The 14,695-nt window shown below is 41.0% G+C and overlaps 1 protein-coding gene across 1 annotated transcript in view; it reads left to right on the top strand.

Annotated features, from left to right (window-relative positions):
• TRABD2B (TraB domain containing 2B) overlaps window positions 1-14,695 on the top strand; it is a 259,719-nt gene that overhangs the window by 127,320 nt on the left and 117,704 nt on the right. The window contains exon 3 of the mRNA XM_085231346.1: window positions 10,562-10,708. Within this exon, the coding sequence (XP_085087472.1) occupies window positions 10,562-10,708 (147 nt within the window). The remainder of the gene's footprint in view (window positions 1-10,561; window positions 10,709-14,695) is intronic.

Genomic DNA, 14,695 nt, shown 5'->3' with positions numbered 1-14,695 from the left:
GGGGGGACACGAGTTAATTCTGAATAGGTGGCTTGGAACATCATCTGGAAGTTTTTAGGTGCCAGAGATTCTGGATGTATTGTAGAGCAGATTGGCAAATGTGCTTTGGGGTGGCCTGGAGACTTCATGCGACACTGCAGGGACTTCTGCTCTGCCATCTCAATGCTTGTATGACAAGAGCAGAAAGTCTGGATTGCTTTTCTTGAGCAACTCCCATTGTAATTGAAAGAGTTGCTGTGAATCTTTTGCAGAACTGCTGGCCTCTTGCATCAGGAGACCTTCCTTTCCTCCCAGGACTCTCTAATGGCTTAGGCCTGCAGTCTTTGCAAGTAACAGGCTCAGACATCCATCCATCCACCTTCAGCACTGTGCACAGGACCTCACTCCACTTCAGTGTTCTTGTGGACAAAGGAGTCTCATGATGATAACTTGAAAAATTCCATGTGAGCTTTACTCCTGCTTTAACTTTGCTGTGTACCTATGGGAAATTCTGAAAAGGGCAACAATCTTGATATAATTGGTGGAGGGGGGTGGTGCTTTAAAAGGAAAAAGGTCTTTGTCAAATGCAGCCTGCAAGGAGCAGAAACAGTTTATTTTAGCTGACAGCCTTGGAGAAAACCAGCATTGCTAAGTTTTAGATTAGGGTGGGTAGACACTTAATAGGAAAATTTCAGGCTAGCAATTCAGAGGGAATAGTTTATTGCTTTTCGGTTAATCCCTTTTCAATTTCTGTCACCACAGAAAGAGGAGAGCTCTTTTTCCGACATTTGTGCTCAAAGCAAAATGTGATGAAAATAAGCAAACTGAAATACAACTTAGCTTCCTAAAAGCTACGAGGAGTACCCACCCCATCAGAGAAGAAAAAAAAAAAAAGAAAGAAAGAATCAGTATTTGCAGCTTAAACAAGACTCCAGGAAGTTTTGTCTTGGAGATATTTGTATCCTAATGCTTTGAATCCAGTATGTTCTGGTTACCAGAGCTCAGTAAGGAATGTTTCCTTTGTAATCAGTTCACTTTTCCACTCTGAGTATTAACTGGCTGACATTTTTCTCACGTGTACTCAAGGTTTGGAGACATAAAATAAATAATAATTTAATGAATAATTAGAAGTGGTTCTGAGCGTTTACAGGTCAAAATCCAAGCTAAGTTTGTTAGAATTCAGTAATTGTGTCCCTGAATGCAGTGCCAGCAACTCCAGTAGGATTTCTGGGAATCTACCTAGCAAAGCACAGCTGGAGAGAGGGAACAACCTGCTGAAAACTTGAGTGTTTCAGGGGATGGCAGCAACTGCCAACTGACTGCCATATGTGGGCATGATTACAGCACATCCACATAAATCAGACAGGGAATTGGAGGGGAGGGGACAAGGGGGTCTTGTTGCTCTGCTCTGGGAAGTGCATCACCTGTAGAAGAGATGCATCTGAGGAGCTTTCTCCAGTTCATGTAAACATTTCGCAGCAGGAATGCAATAGTTGGATCTAGCAAAAATATGTTTAGACTCTTCCTGATTCCTGAATAGCCTATCCCCATCGGTAGCCAGTTTCATTGTCATTCTGTGAAATGAAATCTGTTCAGACTAGACATAAAAAAGGTTCAAATAAAGAGATTGTTTAGTCCCAGTGATAATGAAAATATAGCTGTCTGTGAAAAGATAACCTCCCATAATTCATAAACAACAGAATTGTATTGAAGAAGCCCTATATGTGGTAGAAAATGCAGTGCCTGCATTTATCATTCTGACCTTGAAAGCTAACGGAGGAGTTTCTTTCAAATAATTATTTTTATAAATTTCTTCTGTCTTGACAGTGAATAGATTGCAGCCTCCTTAAACCTATTTATTGGCAGAATTTATTTGCTGAGTAACTGATGTAAATAGCTCGCTGAATAGTAAGTAATTATTTGTGGCCTCCACATGGCTTAAAGTGCCTGGCTGAGAGTGGGTGATAGAAGAAATCTGAGCTACCGTGATTTGGTGGGTAGGTCACTTTCTTTCCTTGGCTCACTGGAGATGAATGATCTTGATGCAGCTTGGTATTTCCAAGGCGAGAGTCCTATAGTCTTCAGCACAGCTATAGTTCTGTATGGTGAGCTCTGGAGCACAGCTCTCTCTGGACCATAAAGGCAGAGATCTGATGCTCCTTCTTCATACTCCAGTGCCATCTTGCTCTTGCAGAGACCTCGGTGGCTGTCCTTGAGCTGGAAGGGAAAATTTGTTCATAGTTTCCTCCATGTAATACCTGCAAGGTATTGTGCTTGCTTGAAGCCTAGAAAGCCAACATAGCTGTGCCTCAACTGTTTGTCCAGGGCCAAAAGCAACATCTGCCTTGCTGGAAAGCATGCCTGCTGCTGGAGGGCCATGATTTACTCTCCATCATGTTGGTGTACATTGAAATTGGCATCTGTTCATGCTGATACCCAGGGCTGGGAGCTGGAAATCTAAGTTGTGGATCTCTATGTCCTCTTCAGCCCTTCTTGCTGCAGGAGCAGCAGTCTGGAAGGGGCTGTGCTGGCATTGCAAGGTGTTAAACTGGGATGGCTGAAGGAGTTAATCTGCTGCCTCACTGTAATATAATAGAAAGAAAAACATGCCTGTAGGACTAGTCCATTTTACTATGTAGCTTCAGCTGGTAATTAAAAAGAAGCAGTTGAAAATTAAGCAGTAATATGAATAAAACCCCAAATTAAATATACCCAGGACGGGCTGGATTTCCAATGGGTGGATACATCGCATATCATTAAACCAGGTTTTTATAAAAAACATCTCAAGCTGGATGCCTGTAACCAGGAGGAGCTTCCCAAAGCTTTGCCCTTTTCCATGAGGGTGCCCCTTTGCTGCAGTCCCTTGTCACCAGGACACGAGCCACCCTGCAGGGTGCATGTTTCCACATTCCTTCTGTTACAGTGCAGACAAAAAAGCAAAATTGAAACCACAGAAGAGACCACTAAAAGTCTTACTGGTGACTCAAGAGCACAAATGTGGTTTCAGATTCTTGGGAAAGGTTTCATTTGCCTCCTTTGAAAGCGATGGTCCTGGAAGTGGAGACAATGTGCCCATTTAAGGTGAAGGAAAATGATCGTGGGCAATGCCTTTTGGGTCCTGGGCGTCCTGCCAGGCATCGATGTTAGGAGTACGAGTGCTGAGCAAAGTAGCAGACTGAGCTGGGCAACTGATGTGACTTTACTTCTGCAAAGATCAGGCAGCCAGCTGCTCCTAAATAACTCATTGTGAGTACGGCAATGACTTGAGCTCGACTAAAGGAGGAGCAGGGGGGTGGGAGGGAAAGAGTGAGAGTGAAAGAGGCAGATTTCCAAATGGTGAGAAGTCACTGTCTGAAGAAGACTCACGCTCTACTCATCTCATTTCTTACATTCTTTTCCAAAGTATTTGTTACCAGACACTTGGAGGTGTTGGGCTTATCTGGGATGACTGCTTTTACTTGAATGATTTCTTAATTTATTTGCTGAAGTTTCCGTTTGGTGATGGACCAAAGCAGCGGGTAATGCTACCCAGTTACTACTCTCTGATAGAGCTGATTGAGAAAAAGAACAAGTTATTCTGGTGCCTAAGGCACTAATGAAAGTCTGTGGTGCCCCATGATGGAGCCTCTATGTTACTCCTTGCATTTATTTTTTCTACATCGTGTATGTAATACACTGAAAGCACAATGGCATCTAGATATTGCAGAATAATAGCTATATTCTTATGGCTCAAAAGAGTGTTCTGATGCGATGCAGAGGGCATCAGACTGAACATCTCTGAACACGCTTTATGTCTCTTGGTGATGGAATCACGTTGACGACATTGGTTTTGCATTTAGACCATTTCTAGCTTGATGTCAAGCTGAATTAATGGCAAAAAAGAAGGTGCCAGTGTTGTGGTGAGCACACTCAGAGTGCATCCTTCCACTGTAGTGTCATGGTTCACAAAGCAGGAAACACTGGAAATTCCAAATCAGAGCTTTTTTTCCTTTCCTTTCTTCTAAATGAAGAGAAACTGAGTACCTTAAAAATAACTCAGTTCAATATAAGTGTAAGGATAAGAAAAGGTTTCTTATCCTTCATGCCTGTGCTACAACTGCTTCTGACATATTTGAGACCTTGTTTTGGGATGTTTTGGCCTAATTAAGGTGTGGTATTTGTAATATATGTAATGTGAATTATATGGTATTTCTGAAGTTCTATCTAGACAGGAATTAACATAAGTTAGAGTTTTATTCCGTTGTCTTTACGGCCTTGTACACCTGAAGACTTGTATCTAAGAGTCCTGCTGAAGCAAAAAATATGTGTAGCAGTTTGGTGTGGTCAGCATAGAGAATGAAAGAGAGCTGCTATCAACCAGGTGAGTCCTCCCTGGGCTATGGTGATGGTTTGTTGAAGTCGTAGTGCTGAAGGAATGGGGGTCTCATGCACATTGCAGTACTTTCTGTCTAGAATTGTTTTGGTGGTTTTGTTTGTGTGTTTTTATGCCTTGATTCAATGAAACATAAAGAAAATACCAAATATAGATTTTTAACTTTGCCACTTGTTAAGTTTTTAATGAGTGGTTCATATCAAGAGAAAAGTCAGGGGATTGAACCGAGTGCTAAGCTTCCAGAAGTCAACTTAAATACTTCATCAAGATCTCTGGGTACATGGGATTGGAGCCCTTATCTCCTCGTGGTATTCCCAGCTCCAAAAAAACCCCATCTTAGTCTTAAACAAACAGGCTGTCCCAAGAAGCTGTGGGTGCAACATCCCTGGAGGAACTCGAGGCTAGGCTGGATGGGGCCTTGGGCAAGCCTGATCTGGTATGGGGCACCCAGCCCATGGCACGGGTTGGGACTGGATGGGCTTTAAGGTCCCTTCCAACCCAACCATTCTATGGTTGTGTGGTTAGTGTCAGGGCTGTGAGTTATTAACACAAATGCTCTGCACTAGATCAAGCCTGCATGTCACCGGTAGGATTTGTTGTGGTTAGGGGTTTCTCCAAACACCTTGGTCAGACTCAAACTGTTTTATTAAACTGGTTAATTGGTAATTTGAAAGGGAGAGAAAAAGCAAAGTCCTTAGGTCTCCCTGGTCAGTGCCAAGCCGCAGACGCTTAACTACTCCTGCCTTTCAGAAGCAATAACTGCAGGCTTGGGGAACATATGGAACCAACTAGCTGAAAGGCTTTTATGAGGAGCTTTAACAGGGGGCACGGTTTTCTGAGCAGAAATTCCAGTGGATGAGTTAATAGTTTCACTTTCCTTAGCTGTCCCTTTATGGGAACAACAACAGCAAAGTAAGGTGCGTTCCTCCAGTGGCCCCGGCAGCACAATGTGCCGATGCATCCAGGATTTCTCTTGGACACTGAGGGAGTCCTTTATAGTTCCTCTGGGACCTGTTTTTTCGGAGCTATTTCCTGATGCTGACCTCATTAGGTGAGTTTCACAGCTCACTAATTCCTAGCAATAGTGCAAAAGATTCAAGGAAAGGGGAAACCCGTCTTCTGGAAACCAGTGGAACTGAAGATTTGGGCAAACACTTTTATTGCTTTTCATTAATCTGGAAAATCAGGGACTTGGGTTTTTCAGTTTTTCTTTTTTTTTTCTTTTTTTTTTTTTCCCTCTTTGTTTTTCCCTCCAGGCCATTATTGTGACCTGAAACAGTATATTTGATTTTCTATTTGAGTACAGAGAATGATAACAACAGAACAAGAATCCCTGAAGAACAGCACACCTCAGTACTTATGATGTGGTTTGTTTTGAGCTGAGCAGAGAGCGGGCACTTCTTTTCTTGAGTCACAATAAGAGCACTGATGAGATGTACTCACCCAAATGCTTCCAGTAATGCTTATTTAGTGTTTGCACTGTGTTGGCACTTGTCCAGAAGAGAAAGCAAAAGAAAACAATAATTCCCTGCCCAAGAGATGACATCACGCTATGAAACTTAAGGACTTGTTTTTGCGGTATTGTTATTAATCATGGTTCTATGCAGGGGTCATCCTGTAACTCCAGCTACTGGAGTCATGTGAATGCTATGCTTATGGCTCAGCCTTAGTAAGTTTAGGACTGGAAAGTGATTTCTCCATCAGGGCAATCAAATTTTTCTGTATGGCAAAGTTTGGTGTGAGAGTTTTTGCAGTTTCCTTTGCTTCTCAAATCTCAATAGCAAAACCACCAGAAGAACGTTGATCTCTTTCTTTCCAGTCTAACACAAATTTTGTTCCTTCCATTCTAAGTCCTGAATTTTCTGTTTTATTAGCAAAATAGTCCCTAAGGAAGTTTGGGGCCACTCAGGTGTTTTACCTGGTAAAAACACTTCCTTATAATACTTTACAATGGTTTCTTAGATGCCCACATGAAGCTGTTTTTCCGTTGTGGCGCTGTTTGGGACTATAGTCAGAAAACTGAAGATGTTGTCCTGGGAACTTTTCCACTTGGTTAGAAATCCATAGTATTGCCTTCTAGATGAGGTGATAGGCACAGAGTTGAGCTGTCATCAGAACTGGGAGAACTGCAGGAGTTTAATAAACGAAATGGATTTCTGACAAAGCATGTGCGCGTTTTACTTGGAAAGCTATAACAGGATGATCAACTGAAGTCAATTCACTCACATATGCAAAAGTATTAAAAATGTAGAGCTGAATGGACACAGCTGCCTCTGCGTCCACAAGCTGATGTTCAGTGATGGTCATGGGAAAGAATCCATACATTGTGATGGTTTGTGAGAGTACCTTGAAATAAGAGGAATTTTTATCTTGCTTTGCTCCCAACACCAAATACAATGAAAAATGAGATCTGTGACAGAACTCCTCAAGTGTTCCTAAGGCCAACTGCACATCAACTTACTTCTCCTCATTGTCTGGAAGGGTGGCGGTGCTTTCTTAGACCTGTTTCTGTGGACTGGATTTACAAACCACATCTCATTGAAATCTCACATAAAATCAGATAGCTTCTCCTTTGTTCCAGCTAATGCCATGGCTTTGGGAAAATGAAACTCAAACTGTCCCATGACAACCTGCAGTGTTATGTTGTATGTATAAACATTTTTAAGCAATGCCAGCCCCCTTTGGGACCTTGAGACCTCATACAGGTTTTGTCTGCTCATTTTATTTGAGTAGTTCTTTTTGTCTTTTGAAGTTGAAAATAAGTGGCTTGTACATTTCAGTTGATTTAAACATAAGATAGACTTTTGCTGCCATTACTTTCTATTAGTATTTGACTCCTGACTAATCCAGATGTGTGGGGGGAAGTAAATACTGTTTGTAGCGTCAAGATAATCAGTAAAGTCCTTTGCTAGGGTCTTCATTAGGCTTGTTTGGTCTCTCAGGCCTGCAGTGAGTTTGCACAGGGATGGCAAAGGCTGGTCTCTGCAGATTTGGCTGCAGCTGGAGTGCCCAGGATGACCATGGCCAAAGATCAAAGGTTGACAGAATCATAGAATGGCTTGAGTTGCAAGGGACCTTAATGGTCATCTACTTCCTGGGCCGAAGCAATGCAGCAGCACAAGGGCTGGGTGATGGAGAGAGCAGCTGGCATAAATTTAAGAAATTGAGCAATTGTGTTCACTAAGAAATTAAAGTTGAGGATTCTGAAGATCTCCTCCTTCCTGAAAATACTTTGAGTGAAGGTCACCAGTAAGGCAGAGCTTTCTTCCTGTACCAGCCCTGTCTCTGACCTGCCTGTGGAAGAACTGGCCAGGTCCAGGCCCCTCTTCCATGTGATGACAATAGTGCAAAAGTGCTGCTAAAAGATCAGCCCAGTGGTTCCTGCTTCTGTGTGGGGTTGGTGGTACCTATTCTCTTAGGCAATAAAGCAGGACAGTAAGGTTTAAAGTTTGCCATAAGGGCTGGTGTCTCCAAACACACATAAAATCTGTTGGTTTGCTGCTTTGCACAGGAGGATGACACCACAGGGGTAGAAAAGCTGCTTCTTGGCAGGGTGAAAACCCTCTTCTGTTGTCCATGTTCAATTGGTTGTAAACTGGGGCCAGAGACAACCATGCAAAACTGGCCTTCAGAGCACACAGCTGTCAGGATTGTAAATTGCATGAATAAAATGCACTTTCCCAGCACCAAGCTCATAACTTCCCATCACTTCCCAGAACAAATACTGTCTGCTATATTTATTAGGTGGGACTGTGCATAGGCAGTCGCTTTCAGTGTATTTATTTGGAAGCCCTCAGTTGTGCAGTAATCTCAGGCACCTCTGGGAGATTTAGCTCAGATAGAGGTTTGGGCTGGAGGTCACAGGGTCACTGATATTAAGATAGGGAGCAGGAAAGGAAACAGCATTGTTTTTGTGGCATTATCTGAACAGTAAGGAAAAATAAATGCAGCTTTTAAGATGGCTTTAACCTGACTTTGGAGGAAATGGCCTACAAATCCAGCAAGCAGGCGGCTGCTGCAAGACCTTGCCTCTCCTTATGCGTGTTTTGAGCCACTCAACCCAAAAGCATGATGACTGAGACTTGGTTAAGCAACAGTTCTCTAGAAATCTTCTCAAGTGACTGAAGTTTTGCTTGAGCATATGCAAATACTTGGGTTTCTAATTTTAGCTCCTATCCCAGAGTACAATCTCTGGAGTTGCTTTTTTGGGCAGTAGCTTGGAGGCAGAAATTGGCTTCCCTATGGTGTCAGCCGGGTGCCAGGGCTCAGCTGGCAGCATTTCTAGGTCCTCTTACAGCACAGGGGCAGAGAGCAGGAACACGACCATCCTGAGACAAGCACTATCAGTAATAAATCTGATGCCCACGCACTGGGATCCGTCTCCTGCTGCAAGCTCCGATAAACTCCTCTCCCATGTGATATCTTTGGTTTTTTAAAACAAGCGAGCACACACTGTGGCCCTGTCTGCAGCCTAATGCTTATTTTCAAGGAGCATGCAGACAGTTTTCTTGAAGACCTCTAACCCTCTGCGAATATAACTGAAATCAGCCAATAGGTTCCAAATTTATTAGGAGGAAGCATAGAGCATGAATGCGGAGAACTGGTTTCCTCAGGAAGCTGAAGTAACCAAAAAAAAAAAAAAAAAGCATTCAGAATGCAAAGTGAGGATTTGTTTGTTGCCTCCTTAATATTTTACTGTAAAACACTCTGTCTTATCTGTCTTACGCTCAAGTTTTTTTCTGCCTGTTTGTATATATATGTGCGTGTGTATGTGCATTTCTGTGTATAAAATTCCAGCAACATCCACTGTTTAAAAAATCAAAACTGAGAAGGATTTTACTAAAAGCATTTTGGGAAAAGCTCTGCTCTTGGTTTTCCTGTCAAAGTTTTTCTAAGCTTTTATTTTTATTAGTCAAAATGTTTAGAATCCCCAGGAAATCCTGGGATGAACCATTTCCTCTTTGAGCTGTAGCCCTTAGGGGAAAAAAAGAGAACGCTCAGATCCTTCAAAGGTTAGAAATTTTTAGACTGTATTTTTTGCAGATTTTTTAAATTACAGGAAAACTAAGTTAGGAAGATGCTTAGCTTTATGCTACGGTTCTGGGAAAGATAGATCTCTTTGTAGAAAAGCCCGATGAGACCCTTAGATCTGAGTGAGGAAATCTCTTAGGCTTGGATTTTAAGAGGCAACCAGTTGTGGGGTGGAGGCACAGCAGGTTCATTTGAAAGACCATCTTTATATTTTTTAAAAGTAAATTAAAAAGGAACATTTTCTTTCCCTCAACCAGAATGCGTGTGTTAGTGAACATCTAACAGTTTTGTATTCAGAGGCTCTTAATGCCCTGGAGATACTTTTATTTTCTTATTAATTAAATTTATTTTTTTCTCAGATCTTATTTGTTATATACCTGAGGTTTTACAGCAGTAAATTCAGTTGACGGTTTCCCTTCCATCAGATCAACTCCAGCGGAAACCGTGTTTGTAAACAAATAAGGACTTCCAAGTTGCAAAAACATTGGTACATCATTAATTTTAAACTCCTTTGGGATTTAATGCTTGAAGTCAGTTCAGTTACTTAAAGTTAGGCATGTGAGTAAGAATATTTATCAGAGACTGCAGCCGTGGCAGGGCCAGCTGGCACTCAGCATGTGTTGCTTACCCGAGAGTTGAAATGATAACTTGGAATGGAGAGGGCACTGTTGTTATAAATGTGAGAAGCTTTCATCATCATCAAGGACATTTTGGGGGTACAGAAATGTAAATAGTAAAGAGTGATTCTGTTTTCTCTGTGCAAGTGTGTCCAGGCGGACAACAGGTTGACCATAAGCCAGCAGTGGCCTAGAAGGCCAGTGGTATCCTGGGATGCATTAAAAAGAACGTGGCCAACAGGTCAAGGGAAGTTTTCCTCCATTACTCTGCCCTGGTGAGGTCTCGACAGCCCTCAGACTATTTCCTCTGCAGGGGCAGTGTTGTGAAGTTAGACCTTATGAGTAATAACGAGGGTCATATAATAAAGACTTCTACTAGAGAAGGTTAGAATTCCCTTCCAGTTGGAAATATCTGATAATCAGCCCTCATTGCTGTGGGCCAGGATGGGTCAATAAACTTCGTATGCGTGCGAGTTTTTTGAGTCATTTGGCCTTTTACACTTTGCTTCTTTGATACCTAATATCATTAACTCCTCTTCTGTTCTTGTTTGCATTTCTACAGGTGCTGTTTGCACTAAACCAAACTCTGCTCCAGCATGAAAGTCTCCGAGCTGGCAGTTTGCAGGCCCCGTACACCACTGAAGATCTCATCAAACATTATAATTGTGGAGACCTGAATGCTGTTATATTCAATCATGACACTTCCCAGGTAAGCAGAAATGTTGTGTATGAGCCAGCGAGCTGAGAACAAATCATTTGTTTTAAAAAAGATGGTATTTTCTCTTACAAAGACAGGAAGTGTTCTCTTACCAAAGTTCCTGATCTAAAATTTCTACACTGGATATAGTGACCTGTATTTATTAAAATGCTTGGCATCTGTTTCTACCAGGTAATCACATACATAGTTTTCCCAGCACTGCATCCTACAGGTCTCATATGACAAAAAAAGGGTGTAATTTAGCCGATGAATAGAGGTACAGAGAGGTTAAGAGCTTGGCATAAGGCCTGTCAGGTGCCTATAGCACAGCAGAAAGTAAAACTCCAGTCTCACAATCATCACTTTCTACCCCATCTCCTCTTTTTCCTCTTCCTTTTGATGTCTCATGTTTTCTTCTCCACATGTGTCTCATCTGCATAGTGAAAGTTTGGGGTTTCCTAGGTATTGCTTCAGCTCTGGGGAAGTGACTGACTGGAAAACTTTCCTAGGAATGTGCCTTAAAAAACTTAATTATGGACATTTGTGGGACTGTTGAATGTGGTCTCCTCATTAAGGGGGAAAAAAATTCTTTGTAATATTTGAGCTTATGTTTGAAGAGGAAGTGAACCTTATGTAAATACTCTGTAAAGTAAATAACTTCTCAAACATGTCATAATTCAATAATTTTGTATGTGTCTCAGACAGCCCTTCTGTCTCTGTTTATCTTAGTTATCCAATGCTATTAAAGACTCAATGGAGCAGAAATCTGCTTTCCAGACTAGTTTGATAGTTCATGGCAAACTTGGAGATTCTCATTTGATATATAGGTTCCTCTTTCTTCTTCCCCATTAATTCTTTGGAAACTTGGTCTATGGATACCGTCTCTTACCTCATCTTTTTATTTGATAAATGTTCACAGATTCCTGTCTCAGATGCAGTGACTTTTTTGAAGGGGACCTTTATATACTTTGCCAGCCTCAATATTTTGTGTTTTGCCATGAAAGTCCATTAAATCATGATAGTGGCTTACCATTAAGACACAGAAATCAAGAATAACTGTGACCTCAAGAGAGAACTGAGATCTGGTGAGTAGAGATCTTCAGGGCTTCTTACCTTGCTGTTGTTATCCTGAGTTGCACAGGGCTCTGTAGGTCACATTAATTTCTCAGATAAAGAATTGAGAAAGCAAGGATGGCCCCAGTCTGCAAGGTAGCCACTCTCCACAATGTGGTTGTTTTGTACAGGTCTTGTATGCTGCTTCTAAAAGTTCTAAATAGAAATATTAAATACTTCCATTGCAGCTTTTCCAAGCAATCTGTCACAGAACTAACCTCAACATCAGCTTGCACAGTTGGAAGTTCTTAAATTGTAGAAAAAATGGTTATATCTCCTCCTTTTTTTCCCTGTCTGGTTCTATTTCTCAAATTGTAGGAAGAGTGGTTAATGGTAATGAATGAGATCAAATCTCTTCAATCTTGTAGTGGTATAGAGTGAAACACTGTTTTAGCATAACTAAGCAGGACATAAAAGGTGTTGTTAACAGAGCAGTACTAAAACAGATGTTTGTGTAGCAACAGAACTGCCAGAGCTGTTCTTCCTGGGCAGTTTTGCACTGAAAAGCAAAGGGAGAAACCAACTTTGTTAAGAATATGTCTCTAAAGATGTGGTGTGTGAGTTGAAAAACACAGAGAGCTCAAAACTTTAGAGGATCCTAGAGAAGATAACTTGCAGGTAAGCACACAAGATAAACACAGTGACCTTACAGAAGTAATTACCCTGAGGTGTGGTGATGTATTTGACATGGACACAAATAAACAAATGCTAGTTGTAAAATCAAGAAGACAGTCCTGACATCTGAATGTTCTGTCATCTTTTAATGGCTATCAAACAGTGTAATTTTGCCAGCTTTCTTCTGTGCCTATGTCTCTGAGGCCAGTTATTGCTGTTCACACTTGCACTGACTCACAGACATCTGTGATTTGTTGACACAGTGTCCTATAACAGACCTGTGTTTCAGACTTGAGATGCTGTAAAAGCTTTTTTATTCCTGCAAATTCTTGAATCAGTGTAGGTTTAAAAACAGTGTTAAAGAAGAAAGAAGCGAACAACCAATGAGAGTTCAAGCAATAGCATTAGTCATGGGCCCAGAGTGCACACAGTTGATAGAGATTATAACACTTAGAGGCCATGGAAAATTAAAATCCCTATATGTATACTAGTCCCTCCAGAACTCTAAATGTTGTGGAGTATATTCCTCTTATGGGCTGTTGCTTAATTCAAGTAAAGAGGTTTTTTGTTTGCTAGTGTTTTTATAAACCAGCTTTATATCATTTATTTTTAATTGCAAGCAGTACAAAATAGAAAATTAAAGACCAAGATAGACTCTCTATTCAGTTAGCATTTGCCAGTGGTACTTCCAGATTTTATTCTGTGTGTTTTTTGTAAGGATGGTGTCCCTGCCATGGGGAGTCTATTTGGTTATCAAATTTTATTAGCTTGGCTTAAATATTAAACACGAAGCATCGCCCATGGGATCTTTTTCATGAACAACTAAATCTAAGCAGAGAGATTTATCTGACTGTGAGTGTATTACAGTCCTCATCAGGTGATGAAAAATGATCATCCTACAAGTGCAGGAAAATTTTGAATATCGCAGAGCTGCAGAATAAAGGGCACCCTGTCTGTTAGTTGCCTCATTTGGGAGCCATTGGTTTAAGTGACTGGAATGTGCCAGAAAAGCAGCTGGAAAATTCCAACATCACACGAGGGAGGCTTGAAGGAACAAAGGTATATGTATAGAAACTTCCTTAATTCCTGTACCATAAATCTTGGGAGATGGAGTATCTTCAGTAGCTGGCTGCAAGAAGCTGAGATGGCTTTGCAGCAGAACTCATCTTGGAGCAGGAAGAAGGAATAGAAATAGAAATACTAATGCTGTTGGCTTTCTGTGTTATGGATGACATTCTTGAGCCTCTTCAACATCATTGAGAGAGCTTTTGGAAAAACTGTGGTTTCCCAGCATTGATCTCAACAACTTCCGTGGCATTTGGGAATAGAGGGCAGTCTGTGCCTGTACAGGGTGCAGAAGGGACAGTGCCAGGAGGAAAAATGTGAGAAAAGGGCGTTTCATAGACCAAATCAGGAGCTTAGGCACCAGCGCAGAGGACAGCTCCTGGCCTGGAGCGATCAACACCAATGACATTCAAGCACTAAACCATTCCTTCTTGGTTTCAGTGTTGAGGTTCTTTTTATTTTTTATTCTTTTTAAATTTTAATTAAGAGCAGTGAAAGCAAGAAACACCTCTGCTTTTCTTTGATTATATAACATTCCTCATTCCTTTCTCTTTCTTTTTTTTCTTTTACATTTTGCTTCCAAGTACCATTTTTCTGAACATATAAATCCTTATTCAAACTTAATAAAATTTTAAGAGGCTGTGTTTATTCAGTTAGACTATGACCTAAAGTGGTATACAAAGCATCTCTCCTGCTTGGACAGCCTTCTGCAAGCGCATGATTCTCTTGTGACTTGTTCAATCAAGAGTCTTAGGCCGGAGTTTCTGGGCAGAAAGTCAACAAGATGCTGAAAAGAAAATGGTCTTTAAGTTAAAGATAGGATAGGTTTATGTTGTTTTTTCTTCAAACTTTTTCCACCACAGAAATCATAGTTTCTTTCTCTGCTTTTGAAAAATGTACGCTACGAGTGAAGAGGCATTGGATTAGATCAGCAGCTCTGACTTATGTATTATCTGAAGTTCTTACAAAGGAATAAAGGTCAGTAGGTCCAGATACATTAAAATGAAAAAAAAAAATAAATCTGTTAGTGCAAAATTAGAAAATGATCTACCTCCAGAGAACACTTTTTCTTACTTAAGATAGCTTTAAAAAGTCCCTAATAACATGAAGCTGTGGTGAGTGAGAAGTGTCCTACACAACAATTTCTCTTTTATTTTGTTCCCTAAATCTGATGTTGAGCTCTTTATTTAAATATGTTGAACTGAT

This window comes from Meleagris gallopavo, chromosome 10 (assembly GCF_905368555.1).
Source record: "Meleagris gallopavo chromosome 10, MGAL_WU_HG_1.1, whole genome shotgun sequence".
Taxonomy (NCBI): Eukaryota; Metazoa; Chordata; class Aves; order Galliformes; family Phasianidae; genus Meleagris; species Meleagris gallopavo.
Note: the sequence above shows the minus strand (reverse complement) of the source record. Positions and strands in the feature narration are given on the sequence as shown.